Source organism: Drosophila albomicans, chromosome X (assembly GCF_009650485.2).
Source record: "Drosophila albomicans strain 15112-1751.03 chromosome X, ASM965048v2, whole genome shotgun sequence".
Classification (NCBI taxonomy): Eukaryota; Metazoa; Arthropoda; class Insecta; order Diptera; family Drosophilidae; genus Drosophila; species Drosophila albomicans.
Window position 1 is genome coordinate 25,961,736 of NC_047627.2, and position 14,363 is coordinate 25,976,098.

Here is a 14,363-nt window from a genome sequence, read left to right on the forward strand (position 1 = left end):
TATATTATTATAAATTGTCGTCGGTTATCGTTTTGTCTTTATTTACTCATCAATAACTACAATTTCTCTCGCTTAGCTCTTACAACTTTTCTCATTTTTAACAGGCAAAAAAAAAAAAAACAAAAAATGCGACTTGTTAACTGTTAATTTCTTGTTGTTGGGAATATAGTTTAAAGGTTGTTTTCATGTTAAGTTTCTTCTAGGTATTACTCATTTAGGTACTTGGAAGGGTGTCATTACAAGTCGTCTTGGCGTCTTAGAAAATGCTCGCCACATTTGGTCCTGGCTGCGAATTAGTTGGTGTCGGCTGCGTGGGACGATCGATATCCTGATAGCTACGCTGCTGTGTGGTCGGGAAGACGGATCCACCCTGTAGACTGCCGCCACGCGTATTGAACTCACGATACAAGAGAGCCACGCTCACTGGACGCAATATCAGATTGATAATGCTAAATGCGACAGCCCAGCCATCTAAAAGAAACAAAAAAGAATGATGTAAATATTGATTCGCTATCGTCAAAGTTGTGTCCACTTTTACTTACTCATATAATTGAAACTAACGATTATGCTGACTAGATCAAAGAAAATGCTAGATGCATTGATCACAAGCGCCTGTAAAATACAAGTACAACAATGACATGACAATGATTCAACGTTAAATACTATATAAATGGGCTTATGCTAATGATGTTGATGTTGATGTTGGTGTTTGTGTTGGTGTTGGTGTTGGTGTAGTGAGAAATGGAATCCAATCTAGTGAAAGTCTTGGTGGCTTGCTGGTTTCCGGGGCTTGTCCAGTCAAATCAACTGCAGCAACCTTGAACGCTTGAACTTTAATAAAGTCAGTCACGCACACAGATACACAGCGACACACTCCATTAGCTGGACACACCTTTCTGGTGCTGCAAAAAGGGCTGCAGCTTGCCTTAACAAATTGTATACTTAATACACAAGAGCTTGAAGGAAGCACATTCCAGTTTGCGAAATCGCCAGCAAATCGCCAAGTGTTTTTCAAATGTTTTCTTTTTGTACATTTTATGATGATATACAAAATTATTTTTGTAAATATTGTTGTTAAACGTTTGAATGTTAAACGAACGCCTTTTCATTTTGCCAAATTCGGTGGAAAATCTTCTTAAAATTATGTGCATAGACGTTTTACAAATGCTTTTTGTAAATGTTGCTGATTTTTTAGCCATGTTTTGAAATTATAAACGTTTTAATTATATATATTAAACGTTTGAAATTAAAATACATTTTCATAGCTTGACAATTTGATAGCATAAATACTTTTGCTTAGCTTGTCAATTGAATAGCATTTCTTCAGAGTCATTACACAAAAGTTTTACAGCTGTGATTTCCAAAATTTTTAAATGTAAATGTGATTGGTATTTTGTTGACGTTGAAACGTTTAAAGTTTTCTTAATAATTTAGTATCTTACAAATTGTGTTGTTGACTATACAAATGTAAAAGCTTAATAGAAAAATACTTTACTTTTCTTAAGATTATGGGACAGAAATATAATAATAATATTTATATTTTTATAGTTCCGCAGCTCACTAGAAACCCAGAAATATATGCCACGAAGACCTTAAAGGGTCGGAAATACGGCCCCTTTTTTGGGTGCAGGTTTTTTTTTTGTTAGCGACCAATCGGGAAAAGCGTATAAAAATCACATAAAAATATTCATTGCTTTGTGTAGCCTACTTTTAGGCGCACCATAAAACCTCATGACTTCTGCTTCGAGGCAACATTCCATATTTATAAATACATTTAGGGTGCTTTCAGATTACTACGAATTATAGAATCCGTCGAGTATTAGCTTTAGCTGCTATAAAATGTATAGAATTGAGTTGGTCGCATTTTGTGTGTTCTTGTTTGCGCAAATTTCCAAGAAGTCCTCAACTACAATATGTACAGCTGCTGTCGTGTATTGTACTACGAGTATACTACAAAATCGACCGGGTACACAATTAAAAAAGGGTCGTGTACTTGCGCTTTTGGGTCATCGTTTGACTTTTGCATAGTTGAGTTGATTAAAAGGCGTTGCTAATGACTCGCAAAGGCGAAGCACCAACAGAGAGAGAGAGAGAGAGAGGGAGAAAGAGAAAGAACGCAGAGCAACTCCCCCAACGGGACACAAAACAAGCGAGAAAAGTTGGGGTGGTAGGGCCGCAAGGCCGTAGGGTGGGCAGCGCCTTACAACTGTAAGTTGGCAGGGCTGGCAGCGCGTTTTCATGTGACTGACCGTGCTGAGAGGCTAAATGAAATTGTATTTCATGATGATGTTGGGTCAGTTAAGGTCGGTTCGCGTGCCTTACGTCCAAGGATTACCAAACTGGGTTCGTGCGTATTTTTAGGGGTAATGTCAAAGTTCAAATTGGGCCTTTGTAACTAGATTGCGACACGCCAACAAACATCACCTTCTAGCCCGGGTAACCGGGTAACTCTTCCAGTTATAGCCGCCAAGCGATATGCATCACACACACACTCACACACACACACACACACACGCACAACCTCAGTTAGTTTGCCTTATTTACAATGTCCGAAATGTCTCATTTTGTGGCTTACCAAATGCGTCTAGAGCATTTTTGGCATTAGCATACCTCCACGTGTTTTACGCTTTGGGCCAGCACAACAAAATATTTCAACATACATATTTGCGAACCGGTTAGCACAAAAGAAAAGAAACGAAACAAATAAATAAATAAGTAAAACCAGCATAGAAGCAGAACCACTGAGCTGACCAACCACTGAAATATATTTTTTATCTGCGGTCAGTCAGCTCCGCATATAGCTAAACTAAATATATATTCTCATCGTTCCAACTAAATATAGTATAGATTTGCATACCATTTGCTCAATTTATCGTCGAAGCAATCTTACAGCAATTGCAGCAAAGGGCAGCCACAGTTGAAGTTTAAATAAATTATTTCAAGTACGCAATTTTTCTTCGGGTTTTTTTTCTTTTGTAGTTTCGCTTTCTAAGAATACTTTTGCCCTTATGCCTCTGTCTTGAAATGTCTTGATAAAGCACATGGTTTCATTGAAACTACCCAAATATAGTAATGCATAAATTATAATGACGAAAGCTGCCATGAAACTGAAGCAAAATAATCTTTATACTATACATCAAAATTGGTTTATAATTTTCTCTTTTAATTAAATTAAAAATATCTTCAATTGAGATTTCTTAAGTACAGTCCTAAAAGTAAAATAAATAAGTGTCTCTTTTATTTAAATCAAAAGTTGAGATTTCTTCAGTATAGTATTAACAAGTAAGAAAGCTACAGTCGAGTGTACTCGACTGTGAGATACCCGATACCCGATACCCATTTTGAATAAAAGCAATATATTTTGCGGTATATTTCTCAAAATATACCAATTGTACTACAAAAATACTAAAAAATATACCAAATGGTATATGTGGTATATCGATATAGTACCGCATTCAAAATATACCATAGACGGCACAATATACCAGATTTTCAGACAAAGTAACTAAGACCCCTAGTAAGTAGGCGTTTTTGCCCATACAAAAGTATTTCTTTAATAACTTCGACATATTTTTATCTGATCTATCAAATTTTCAGGAATCATAACTACTATAGTAATTATTGTATTATTCGTAACTCTAGCTTTAAAATTACGCTTGTTATTCGATTTTTTTTTATTTGCGGGGGCGGAAGGGGGCGTGGCAAAAATTTGAAACAAACTTGATCTGCGTGCAAACATAACAAATGTTGTCGAAAAAAAATTATAGCTCTATCTCTTATAGTCTCTGAGATCCAGTGTTTCACACGGACAGACGGACAGACGGACATGGCTAGATCGTCTCGGCTGTTGACGCTGATCAAGAATATATATACTTTATAGGGTCGGAGATGCCTCCTTCTACCTGTTACATACATTTCCTGCCGGCACAAAGTTATAATACCCTTCTACCCTATGGGTAGCGGGTATAAAAATAAAACAAATAATTTTCACTTTTAATTAAATCAAAACTAACTTCAATTGAGATTTCTTAAGTATAATCCTAAAAGTATGCCACATTTCTTCTTCATATCAAAATAAAGTTTAAGCTAACTTCAACATTTTGAATATATATATAGATATAACTTTAACTTTAACCGGAAGCCAACAAAACACAGCTTAACATTCGTTATTATTATTATTTTGTTCATTTTGGTTTCCCATGGCATAAACAATATTTTTCTTAGCATCTTTTCAAATGCAAATTCCTATTCAGATAACTCTTGAATCAAGTTTCTTATAATAATAGACTGATAACGTTTTTTTTTAGCTGAGAAGTTCTACTGATCTTTGCTAATTTTGGATTTGTTGGAAGCTGTAACAGCTTTTGCTTGGATCTCTCTAGATATCATATAACTAACTAAATTTGCTTTGCAAACATTTGTAACGAAAGTTTTGCTAAAACGAAGCTGCTCTGTAGCTGTGTAATTTGTTAACGTTGTGGATTAAATAAACCTCAACCTTTGTCTTGTTTGGTAAAGTTAATCTTATCTGGTTTTCGGGTCTAGGCAGTTAATATCGTCAAGATAGCTGATATGTAGGCCAACCGTGGATCTGAACAATGGAGAAGCAATCTGTGCTCGAGACTAGCGAAGGGAGAAAAATAAAACGAAAATTGGGGGCAGGGGAAGCGATCCCATGCATCGGGGGATCGAGGAAGCAATGAGAACATTCATTATTTATAGTATCGTGCGGTGCTATTAAATAAACAACCAGACGAGACACAAAATGTACATAAGAAAAATTAAAAAAAAAAAAATATAAAAATGACAACAAAAAAAAAAACGTAAACTCAGCGTCTATATGTTAATTGTGAGATTTCGATAGAACCGGTTCCGCGATAAACTAGCATAATATACTATATGCTACAGTGGAAACTCCCTTGGGCGGACATCTCTTCTGGTGTAATATAGACAAAAAAAAGTTTCTTATTTAAAATAACAAATACTCATGAAAGTTGAATTTTTAGTTTAATTTAATTATCAAAATTTGAATCAATTTCAGACACAAAATATAATATATTTTGGAATAATTTACAGTCTTTAATATATTCTTTAAGGCAGAGAGTTTTCACTGTACTCGAATACTATGTGTTTATTTATCGCTCGCAAAACAAATTGAAATTAATTAAAGCCTGATGAATCGTCTATTTTCTTTTGAGGAAAAAGCGAGACGGCAATTGTGCTCTTATCAGTCAGCAGCTTTGCATTGCAGTCAAAACAGCTGATAAATGCGAGTGTGTGTGTGTGTGCGTGTGTTGTGTGAATTACTCAATGAGTATGACTAAGTGTATGTGTATGTGTGTGGGATGCGACTTACCGTTTGCACCGCCTCAACGGAATCCTTGCTGTGGATGGTCCAGAACAAGGAGATGATGAAGAGAAAATTGTAGAATTCATAGGCGCCATGGCCCCAGCTGCCAAGCATAGCATTCGATATAAATATGAAATGCACAAAGGCAACGACCTACAAGAAAGAAAGAAAGAGAGAGAGAGGGCGAGTGTAGAGTTAGATAAAGTTTCGTCAAGTTTTGAGCTTTTGCTTTGCTTCGCATATTGAGTAAGCAGCTCAAATGAAGCCCCACAGCAACACAAGAAGAAGAAGAAAAAAAACGGCTTCCCAAGTCTCACTGAAGTTGCTAATTGAACGCCGGCTGCTGGTGGTCCCCCACACCCCCTTTTGTCAGTCTGCTGCCTCCTGCTAAGTCATCGAACGTATCGAATAGCAGCTCTAGCTATCTTTGCGGTTTAACTGCCGTCGAAGTCGGCGTCGGCGTCACCGTGTTGCAGCGCAGTTTCGTCATGTGCTAATGAAAGCGCATTGAGCAACACTAGAGACACAGAGTGAGAGAGAGAGCAAGACAGGGCGCGGCTGAAGCCGAGCTTCAAAGCAGCGCTGCAATTGTTTAGCGCATTATCTAACACTTGATACGGGCAGCCCACAAAGTGTTGTTGTCACAACTTCACCCCTTCCAACATCCACGCCCACTGACTTACCTTAACGCGCACAAATGGTGAACCCATCAATTCATTTAAATCGGTCATTTTGATGATGATGTTGCTCCTTCTTTATATTTTTGTTGCTTTGACCCAAATTTGGTAATGCAAATGCAGTTGCGCAGCAGTCGCGTCGCCGCCCACACACAGCAACCACACAGTGCGAAAAAAAGAGACCGCTACAACAATAACAACAACAACAACAACAAGAGGTCTGTTGTTACTTCGTTTCCCCCGCAGTCAGAAATTCACTTGCTATTTCGACAGCTGTTTTCGTTATTTCGGTGCAAATATTTTGAATTGTTCTACTTTTAATGCGACGACGTATTTGCGACTGAGTGTGCGAGTGTGTGTGTTTGTGTGTGCGTGTCTGGTCTCTGTCTTTATTTTTTCAAAATCTATTTTGACTTGTAATTCACTTTCAATTGGTTGAACGCACTTTCGTCACAACAACACACAATATGTGAGAATGGCACGCACACAAATGCACTAACAAATTCACACGGACACGCAGACGCACAGAATCCACATAGAATGCAGTTTGTAAGCCGGAGCACTTGTTGGTCTTCGAAGTACCGTTTTATTTCTTTCTCTTAGCGCCAACAAATTACACGCGTTGATTTCTGGGGGCGTTAACTGTGAAGTAATAACATTAAACAACAACAACAAAAAAGTAGCTAGCGCAACACTTATAATATTTCAAATTGATGTGTATTAAACAATAAAAAAAAAACAAACGGCGACGGAGCTATACACGAGCAGCGAACAGCGCACGAACAATTTCAATTTGAATCTGAGTGTGAACTGTGCATGGGGCAGCGCCAAACGACTGAAAAAAAAACGACAAAAAAAAACAAGTATAAAAAAGACCGACACGAACGGACCCCCGACGGCGCCGCGGTGGGGTAATAATTCTGACGTAGTGCTGCACAGCAGGCGCCAAAAACAGTGCTGTGAAATAACAGTGAGCTGGTATATTATATGATTATTTAGTATATTCAGCAGCAAAGTGGCCACACTGCGTGCTCACATTTCAAATGCACTCGTATGTATTTTGTAATTGTTTTCTTAAATATATTTTCTTAATATATTATTTCTTAATTATTCTTCAATATATTTAACAAATATAATAAAACAAGCGCGTTTCACATTTGCTTTACATTTCAAATGCTGTACACGAATTAGCTGGCAGCACAAATAAAACATATTTAAATTCAACGATTGGGCAACACTGCGTGCACACACACATTATCAGCTGCTACTGTCGCGACTCGCGATCAAGGTGCATGGGCATTGGCGAGAAAGAGACAAAAGACTGATAAGACGAGCATCTTCGTAAAGTTAAGCACTCTGAACGTAGCTAGTGTGTGTGCAAGACATGGCCGATAAAGTGACGGATGAGCAAAAACACATAAATCTATCCAATCTGCCTATGCTACCGACACCAGTGATCACCTACGGCATGGTACACAAGCTGGAATGCAAGCAGGAGCGCAAGGTGACCGTAAGTATCGAATAACAATGTGATAAAAAGCCAAGCACATGTGTTATCTCTGACTTTTTTCTTTGTGTTGTTGTTGTTGTTGTTGACAGTTGCCCGCTGTTATCGATGATGGCACTTCATCGGTGCAGCTTAATCTCTCGTCGGACACGCTGGGCGGCGCCGGCGAGCATAAAAAGGATGAGAAACCCTTCAAATACATTTGGAATTCGCCGTGTTTAATGATTCTGTTCGATGGCGGCGACATCAATTCGGCACTGCATCATTTGGTCACGTCGCTGCACGATCCATTTGCCGAGAACGCCGTTGCCACGCTACTTGTGCAGGAGAGCGTGCGTGACACGTTGATCGAACGTGTTGTGGAGCAAATGCATCAGCTGGACACCCAGGTGGCCAATCATCCCAGCTATGTGCGCACACTGGCCAAATTGCAAAAGCTCAAGGCCGAAACAATTGTCGGCAATCCCAAGGTGGTGCCGCCCAATGCCACGCCCATGCTGGTCAGTGATTTAACGCACAGTTTCCTGGGCGATGGTCCAACCGGGGTGATCACAATGCACACCTTCCGCACCCCCAAGGAGGCCACCCAGGTCAATCTGAAGGAGACGCTGCCCTACAGCTCGGTGAGCATTTGGAACGAGAAGCTGGCCAGCGCCTATGAGGTGTGTGCTCTCCTCAAGGAGCAGACTTTCATGCTCAACTGTTACAACGTCGATCTGACGCCCATTGAGGCCTCGCATGAGGCCGCCAAGAACGATGTGAAGATCGTCAAGGGTTATCACTACGAAACGTTGACCATCAATCATCAGCGCAAGATCATCGTCTTTGCCGTGGGCACAATCTTTGCCAATTGATTCGGATCGCATGGAGAGCTCAATTACTGGCCTACCTCAAAGGTGCTTTTATTAGAAATTATATACATATACATTATATCTGTTTAGAGATCTGTCATGTAATCCTGTTTGCATATAGTCTGCGCTGTGTTCTTTTCACTTTCTGTTTTTGCAATACACACAAAACTTAAGCTCAAAGTTGTCTCTTTTTAAGCTGCTATATTTGTTCAAATCTTTCTATAACTCGTGTTTTATATTTCTATATTCAATATATAAACAAAGCTTAAGATCAAAATTGTCTTCCTGTCTATAAACCTGTTTACTATTTTTTCTGTTTGCTGAACTTCTGAATAATTTGATTGAAACTACTTGAATGGAATATGATATGATATCAATTTGTTCAACTTGAGTGATTTAATATATTTCTAAACTCATTAATATTCTTTATTTTATATTTGTATAAAATATGTTATAATGAATGTGCTCCGAAATATTTTAAATTATACATTTTTGTTGAGGTAAAGCATTTAAAATAATAATATAAACATTGCCAAGTAATTCACATCTCTCTCACTCTCTTTCTCTATTATCAACGACAGCTGTCTCTCTCTCTCTCTCTCTCTCTCTCTCTTTCGAAAAAGGGGGTGTGTTCCCAGCGGGTTCGTTAGCCTCGAAACCCAAAAATAATTATGATATAGGGGCCACTCGTATCATGACGCTTTGTTTGATTAACAATCACTTCCTAATGAAATGGATTGTTCACTTAAAGTGCTACTGCCTAGAAGAAGAAAGAAATTTGTAGTTGAACATTAATACTCAAAATTCTCTCTCTTAACTAATTTGAACATTTCAATTCATCCAAAACTTGTTCTTTAAATGTCAAAGTACTGAAGAGGGAGATTTATTTAATGGGCTATTTAGCTGAATAAAGCTGGAAAAATCATAATTTTATGACACTATTTGTCTACAATTGAATGCATAAATCATTCACAATATTATCTATATAGAAGTTCCCCGTTAATATTGATTGCTTTTCTTTATCTAGGCAGAAGTCTAGTTGTCGATATATCAATGTTGTTCATTAGTTTGCACTTTGTGGCGCGCTATTAGAACTTAATGAATCAACAGGTATTTGTGCAGTGTATTCGATAAGCAATCGAGTTCTTTAGTTGCGCAAATATTTGAAATATTTCCTAGTATTACATGTATGAACAACAGTTCGCATTGAACTACTGAAATTTTTTTATATTGATAGAAATTTTCATTTGCAATTAATATTTTAAAAAAGCTCTATAAAATTTCAATAATAACATAACAACTAATATTTTTTTTTAATAATTATAAAGTCCTTTTAAGCACATTAGAATTTTCGAAATATTTTCAAAATAATAAAATTGATTCTTTTTTTAATGATAGTAAAAGAATTTGGCAAATATTTTATTTGAATGCATAAGTAAATTGAGTGATAATAAAAGAGTTCCACTTTAACCAAAAGAATTTTCATCAAATACTCTAATACATTCTTTTTTCACATTACGTATACGTTATATTCACAGATATAATAAGCTTTATAAGAATTAATATTGAATAATCTCCGTTTCAAGTTGATTAACTTCTTTTAATTTCAAATTTTACCATAAATTATTTTGCATATGATTTCATATTTAAAATTGAGCTTAAATCATATTAAGTATACGCCCCATTCAACAACGTGAATTCAGTAAATGAATTAAATTCGAATTCGTTGCGTTGCATTTAAAGAAGAAGCAGCAAGCGAAGCGACCAAAACGAATGCGCATTAGATGTGCCACAAAATAATTTAGAGTATACGAAAATCGTTAGAATTTAAATGATGTTCGTCGCATTTCAAGAGCGAGAATGCAATAACCAGATAAATATAGCATATACATATATATATACATATATACATTGTATATGCGATGTGGGAATTGCAAGTAAATCCGAACAATGGTTATTTGCAGTTTACAAATCAGCTAAACACAACGCCTTCCCATTCAATTCAACTCATTAAATGACGCAGAAGAGAGCGGCCATATTGTTGTTGTTGTTGTTGTTCTTGTTTTGCTCTACTTTCACAAAGCGAGAGAGCGAGCACAAAAAGCACAAATAGTGGAGCATGAGAGAGCGTCGCGACTTGCGAGAGAGATAGAGAGACAGGCAGAGAGCGTGAGTGAACGAGCAAGCGAGCATGTGAGTGGTTAAAGCTTCAACAAAAGTAACAGCAACAACAACAGCAACAACAACAAGCGACAGTTACATCGCATTTTTGGCTGCTTAGACTTAGTTGTTGTTGCTATTACTGGTGCTGCCGCCGTCGCTGACGTCGCTGCCGACAGCGCTGTCTCTGTTTTGCTTTCCGTAATTATTACGACGCTTCAGTCGCAGCCCGCTCCAGCTGTTGGTGAGTTGTCTTTGCTTTCTGGCCGCGTCGTCATCGCGTCGTTGGTTTGTTGCTGCTGCTGCTGCTGCTGTTGGTTGTTATTGTTAGACGCAAAAGAAAAAAAGTATACTTAACACACAACAAAAGCAAAAACAAAGAGAAAGAGAAAATGTGCTGGCAATTGCACAAGAACTAGCGCGGTACCAAGCACAAAAAATAATCATAATAATAAGCAGCAAACACAGCAGTTTCCCATTGGAAACTTCGCTAGGCAAGCTAAGAACCCACAACATCAAATCCAATTGGATAACCGTGGACAAACTGGAGTTCCTATTGGAGTCATCGAGTGTAGGTAAGAATTAATCGACATGCCGCCACATCGCTGGACGGACGAAACACGCGACACCAGCTGCTATTACGGTAATCTGCTGGCGCGTTCCTCCTCCGATGCCGATGACGATGACACCGAACCCGATGCCGATGCCGATGACGAACGCGGCGCCCTCTGCCCCGGCGATACGCCTCTAATCCCAGGTGAGAATACTCCAACTAACAAACAAACGTATAAATTTCAATAACATTATTGATTTGCTTAGGTGCCGAGGATGATGCAGCTGGCGGCGATTGCCTGCAAACGCGTCACATATTCGGACTGATGGGTTTCCTTGGCTTTGGCGTCGTCTATGCCATGCGTGTCAATCTCTCCGTGGCCATTGTGGCGATGGTGAATCAAACCGCCATTCCCCAACAGCTATACAACGGCAATAGCTCCATCCCCGATAACGACACCTGCCCGTTGCCCGGACCAAATCAAACGATGCCCAATCGCTATTGGCCGCACTCGGTTGCAGCGGCCACGCAGGGTGAATTCGTGTGGGATGAGGCCACCCAGGGACTGGTGCTCGGCAGCTTCTTCTATGGGTATGTGCTCACCCAAGTGCCTGGCGGACGCATGGCTGAGCTGTTGGGCGGCAAACGCATCTATGGCTATGGCGTTCTCATAACAGCGCTCTTCACGCTCCTCACGCCGCTGGCGGCGCACATTGATCTTCCTCTCCTGGTGCTGGTGCGCATCCTGGAGGGCATGGGCGAGGGTGTCACATATCCGGCCATGCATGCCATGCTGGCGCATTGGATACCGCCGTTGGAGCGGAATAAGTTTGCGGCCATCGTTTATGCCGGCTCCAACATTGGCACCGTCATCTCCATGCCCCTTACGGGTTGGCTCTGCTCGCAGGAATTCCTCGGCGGCTGGCCATCGGCATTCTACATCTTTGGTGTGCTCGGGATTGTGTGGTTTGGCTGCTGGATGTATTTGGTGTACGACAAGCCGAGTGAACATCCGCGCATCTCACGTAAAGAGCGAGCCTACATCGAGCGTGCTCTCCAGCTGCCCCAGGAGGATGAAACGGAGTCGGAGGCGGAGACACGGCATAGCGATGCAATACCCTGGAGCTCGCTGTTGACCAGCGTTCCACTGTGGGCCATCCTCTTGACGCAGTGCGGCCAGAGTTGGGCGTTCTACACACAGCTGACGGAGCTGCCCACATACATGAGCAACATCCTCCACTTTGACATCCAATCGAATGCCATGCTCAATGCCATTCCGTATCTGACATCGTGGTTCATGGGCATCGCCTGTTCCGCTTTGGCGGATTGGTTGCTCGCCCGTCGCTACATCAGTCAGCTGAATTCGTACAAGCTGTGGAACAGCATTTCATCGCTCATCCCATCGCTGGGCCTGATTGGCATCATCTATGTGGGCTGTGATTGGGTCTGGGTCACCTTCATGCTCGCTGGCGTCGGTTCCTTTGGCGGCGCCGTCTACGCTGGCAATCAGATGAATCACATTGCGCTGAGTCCCCGCTATGCTGGCACCATGTATGGCATCACCAATTCGGCGGCGAATATCTGCGGATTTCTGGCTCCTTACGTCATCGGGCTGATCATCAATCATCGCGAGACATTGACGCAGTGGCACATTGTCTTTTGGCTGGCGGTGGGTTTGAATGTTGCTGGGAATTTCATCTATTTGATGTTTGCCAGCGCCGACGAACAATCCTGGTCATTGCGGTCAACTGGAAGTGGAAATGAAACTGGAAGTGCAAATGGAAATGCAGCAGCTAGAGAAGTTTCAGCTGCATCGCGACAAACGCTGAGCATCTAGCGTCGGGTCAACGAGTTCATTCTCTTCCATCCCAGCAGAAAAGAAAACCATTTAGTGCATAAGCATGTGTGATAATTCCGCGTGGAATGATTTTTGTTGTTGTTGAAGACACAGTATTTTTGCATTGTCGGGTTCCAGTGCACTTCCAGTTGTTTGCAGTTTACAAAACTGCGCCACGGTACCAAAAACAAACAAACAGAAAACAGAAAACATGAAAAAGTTAAACACAGTACACAGCGCTTCCAGTGACCTTCCAGTGCAAACTTGTCTTGCCCTTCCAGTGGCACTTCCACTGGCTCTCATCTCAGTGCTAACAATTGTAAATGCAGCGCGATTTCCAGTGTCTAGATGATTTACTTCCTTATAGTATATATTTTATGTGCTTTGATTACAGTGACTTAAGCTTATTTCCAGCTCACTGGAAGTTACTTCCAGTGACTTTAAAAGCATTTAGCAATGATACTACTTCTTTGCACTATGTATTTTATAAGATTTCCAAGCGAATTCATTTCCAGCCGCTTTCACAGACTTTCCAGTCTTACTTTTTGTGCTGTATTCGTTTTTTTTTAAAAGAACAACTATTAGTTGTGTTTTTACGCTTCTTGCTCAAACTCACTTCCAGGTAACTTCCAGTAAATTCTGCACACTTCTGTCATAACTTTCACTACGCTTACTCTGCACTCACTCTCTCGATGCATTTTCATAGCCCTTCCAGCGGTTTCCAGTTGACTAGGCAACGACTTTCCAACTTGGCTATGAATTTGAAATTACTTTTAACTGTACCAATCGTTATATGTACTATATATGTAATACTATTAGGTGCGATATCGCTTTTTAAACTATATGGACTGTGTTTTGCTAGACGTTTTTATATCCATATATATATATACTACAATATATATATAGCTGTTATACGATATGTGTTAATCAGGAGATATGACAAACTAGGGTCTTCTCATGGACCTATCCATAGCTTTAGTATGGTGACCGCCTCGCCTCGTGTGTGTGTGTGAGTGTGGTTAGCCCGAAACGAAATTATACAAATACTATATTATACTATATACATGATATATCCAGTTATACATATACATATATTCTATATATAAGCAACATATCAATCGGATGGCAAACAAGAATGTCATGTAACTACATATACTATATACATATATACCATATATATATGCAAGAATAAAATCGCACAAACATATCGTAAACTGATGCAAAACGTGACTTACTTTTAGCTACATTATTATCGTAAGTAACTTTCCGATCTGCATTATTTTCGCTTCGTTTTCGTTTCGTTTACTTTACTTTTATTAGGAATATTCATGCCGTTTCTTATATACGCTGTTTTACTTACGAAGGGAAGAGAGAGTTCCGGGTACGACGGGGTGACAGTGATATTGGGATGGATAAAGGTTGCTGTTT

At 39.8% G+C, this 14,363-nt stretch overlaps 3 protein-coding genes across 3 annotated transcripts; 2 read left to right on the forward strand and 1 right to left on the reverse strand.

Moving 5' to 3' along the window:
* Nucleotides 1-2: 2 nt before the first annotated feature.
* LOC117567154 (type-1 angiotensin II receptor-associated protein) lies at nt 3-6,907 on the reverse strand. Its single transcript, XM_034246970.2, has 5 exons — nt 6,772-6,907; nt 6,034-6,669; nt 5,357-5,503; nt 543-612; nt 3-471 (listed from the first exon to the last, which is right to left on the reverse strand). Exons 2-5 carry the CDS (start codon nt 6,079-6,081, stop codon nt 257-259), a joined length of 480 nt encoding a protein of 159 aa, XP_034102861.1. The 5' UTR covers nt 6,082-6,669; nt 6,772-6,907; the 3' UTR covers nt 3-256.
* Nucleotides 6,908-7,214: 307 nt separating this feature from the next.
* On the forward strand, nt 7,215-8,640 carry LOC117567134 (uncharacterized). Its single transcript, XM_034246948.2, has 2 exons — nt 7,215-7,537; nt 7,627-8,640. The coding sequence occupies exons 1-2, from the start codon at nt 7,412-7,414 to the stop codon at nt 8,386-8,388; spliced, it is 888 nt and encodes a 295-aa protein (XP_034102839.1). The 5' UTR covers nt 7,215-7,411; the 3' UTR covers nt 8,389-8,640.
* Nucleotides 8,641-10,748: 2,108 nt separating this feature from the next.
* Nucleotides 10,749-13,777, forward strand: LOC117567110 (sialin). Its single transcript, XM_034246901.2, has 2 exons — nt 10,749-11,302; nt 11,365-13,777. The coding sequence occupies exons 1-2, from the start codon at nt 11,137-11,139 to the stop codon at nt 12,933-12,935; spliced, it is 1,737 nt and encodes a 578-aa protein (XP_034102792.1). The 5' UTR covers nt 10,749-11,136; the 3' UTR covers nt 12,936-13,777.
* Nucleotides 13,778-14,363: the final 586 nt, after the last annotated feature.

What these genes read in the sequence shown, in the direction of transcription:
- LOC117567154 (XM_034246970.2), bottom strand. Translation starts at nt 6,081, where the DNA reads ATGACCGATTTAAATGAATTGATGGGTTCACCATTTGTGCGCGTTAAG. An exon ending in CACCATTTGTGCGCGTTAAG is followed by an intron (nt 5,504 to 6,033) that starts GTAAGTCAGTGG and finishes TCTTTCTTGTAG; the next exon opens with GTCGTTGCCTTTGTGCATTT. An exon ending in CCGTTGAGGCGGTGCAAACG is followed by an intron (nt 613 to 5,356) that starts GTAAGTCGCATC and finishes TGTATTTTACAG; the next exon opens with GCGCTTGTGATCAATGCATC.
- LOC117567134 (XM_034246948.2), top strand. Translation starts at nt 7,412, where the DNA reads ATGGCCGATAAAGTGACGGATGAGCAAAAACACATAAATCTATCCAAT. An exon ending in AGCAGGAGCGCAAGGTGACC is followed by an intron (nt 7,538 to 7,626) that starts GTAAGTATCGAA and finishes TGTTGTTGACAG; the next exon opens with TTGCCCGCTGTTATCGATGA.
- LOC117567110 (XM_034246901.2), top strand. Translation starts at nt 11,137, where the DNA reads ATGCCGCCACATCGCTGGACGGACGAAACACGCGACACCAGCTGCTAT. An exon ending in CGATACGCCTCTAATCCCAG is followed by an intron (nt 11,303 to 11,364) that starts GTGAGAATACTC and finishes TGATTTGCTTAG; the next exon opens with GTGCCGAGGATGATGCAGCT.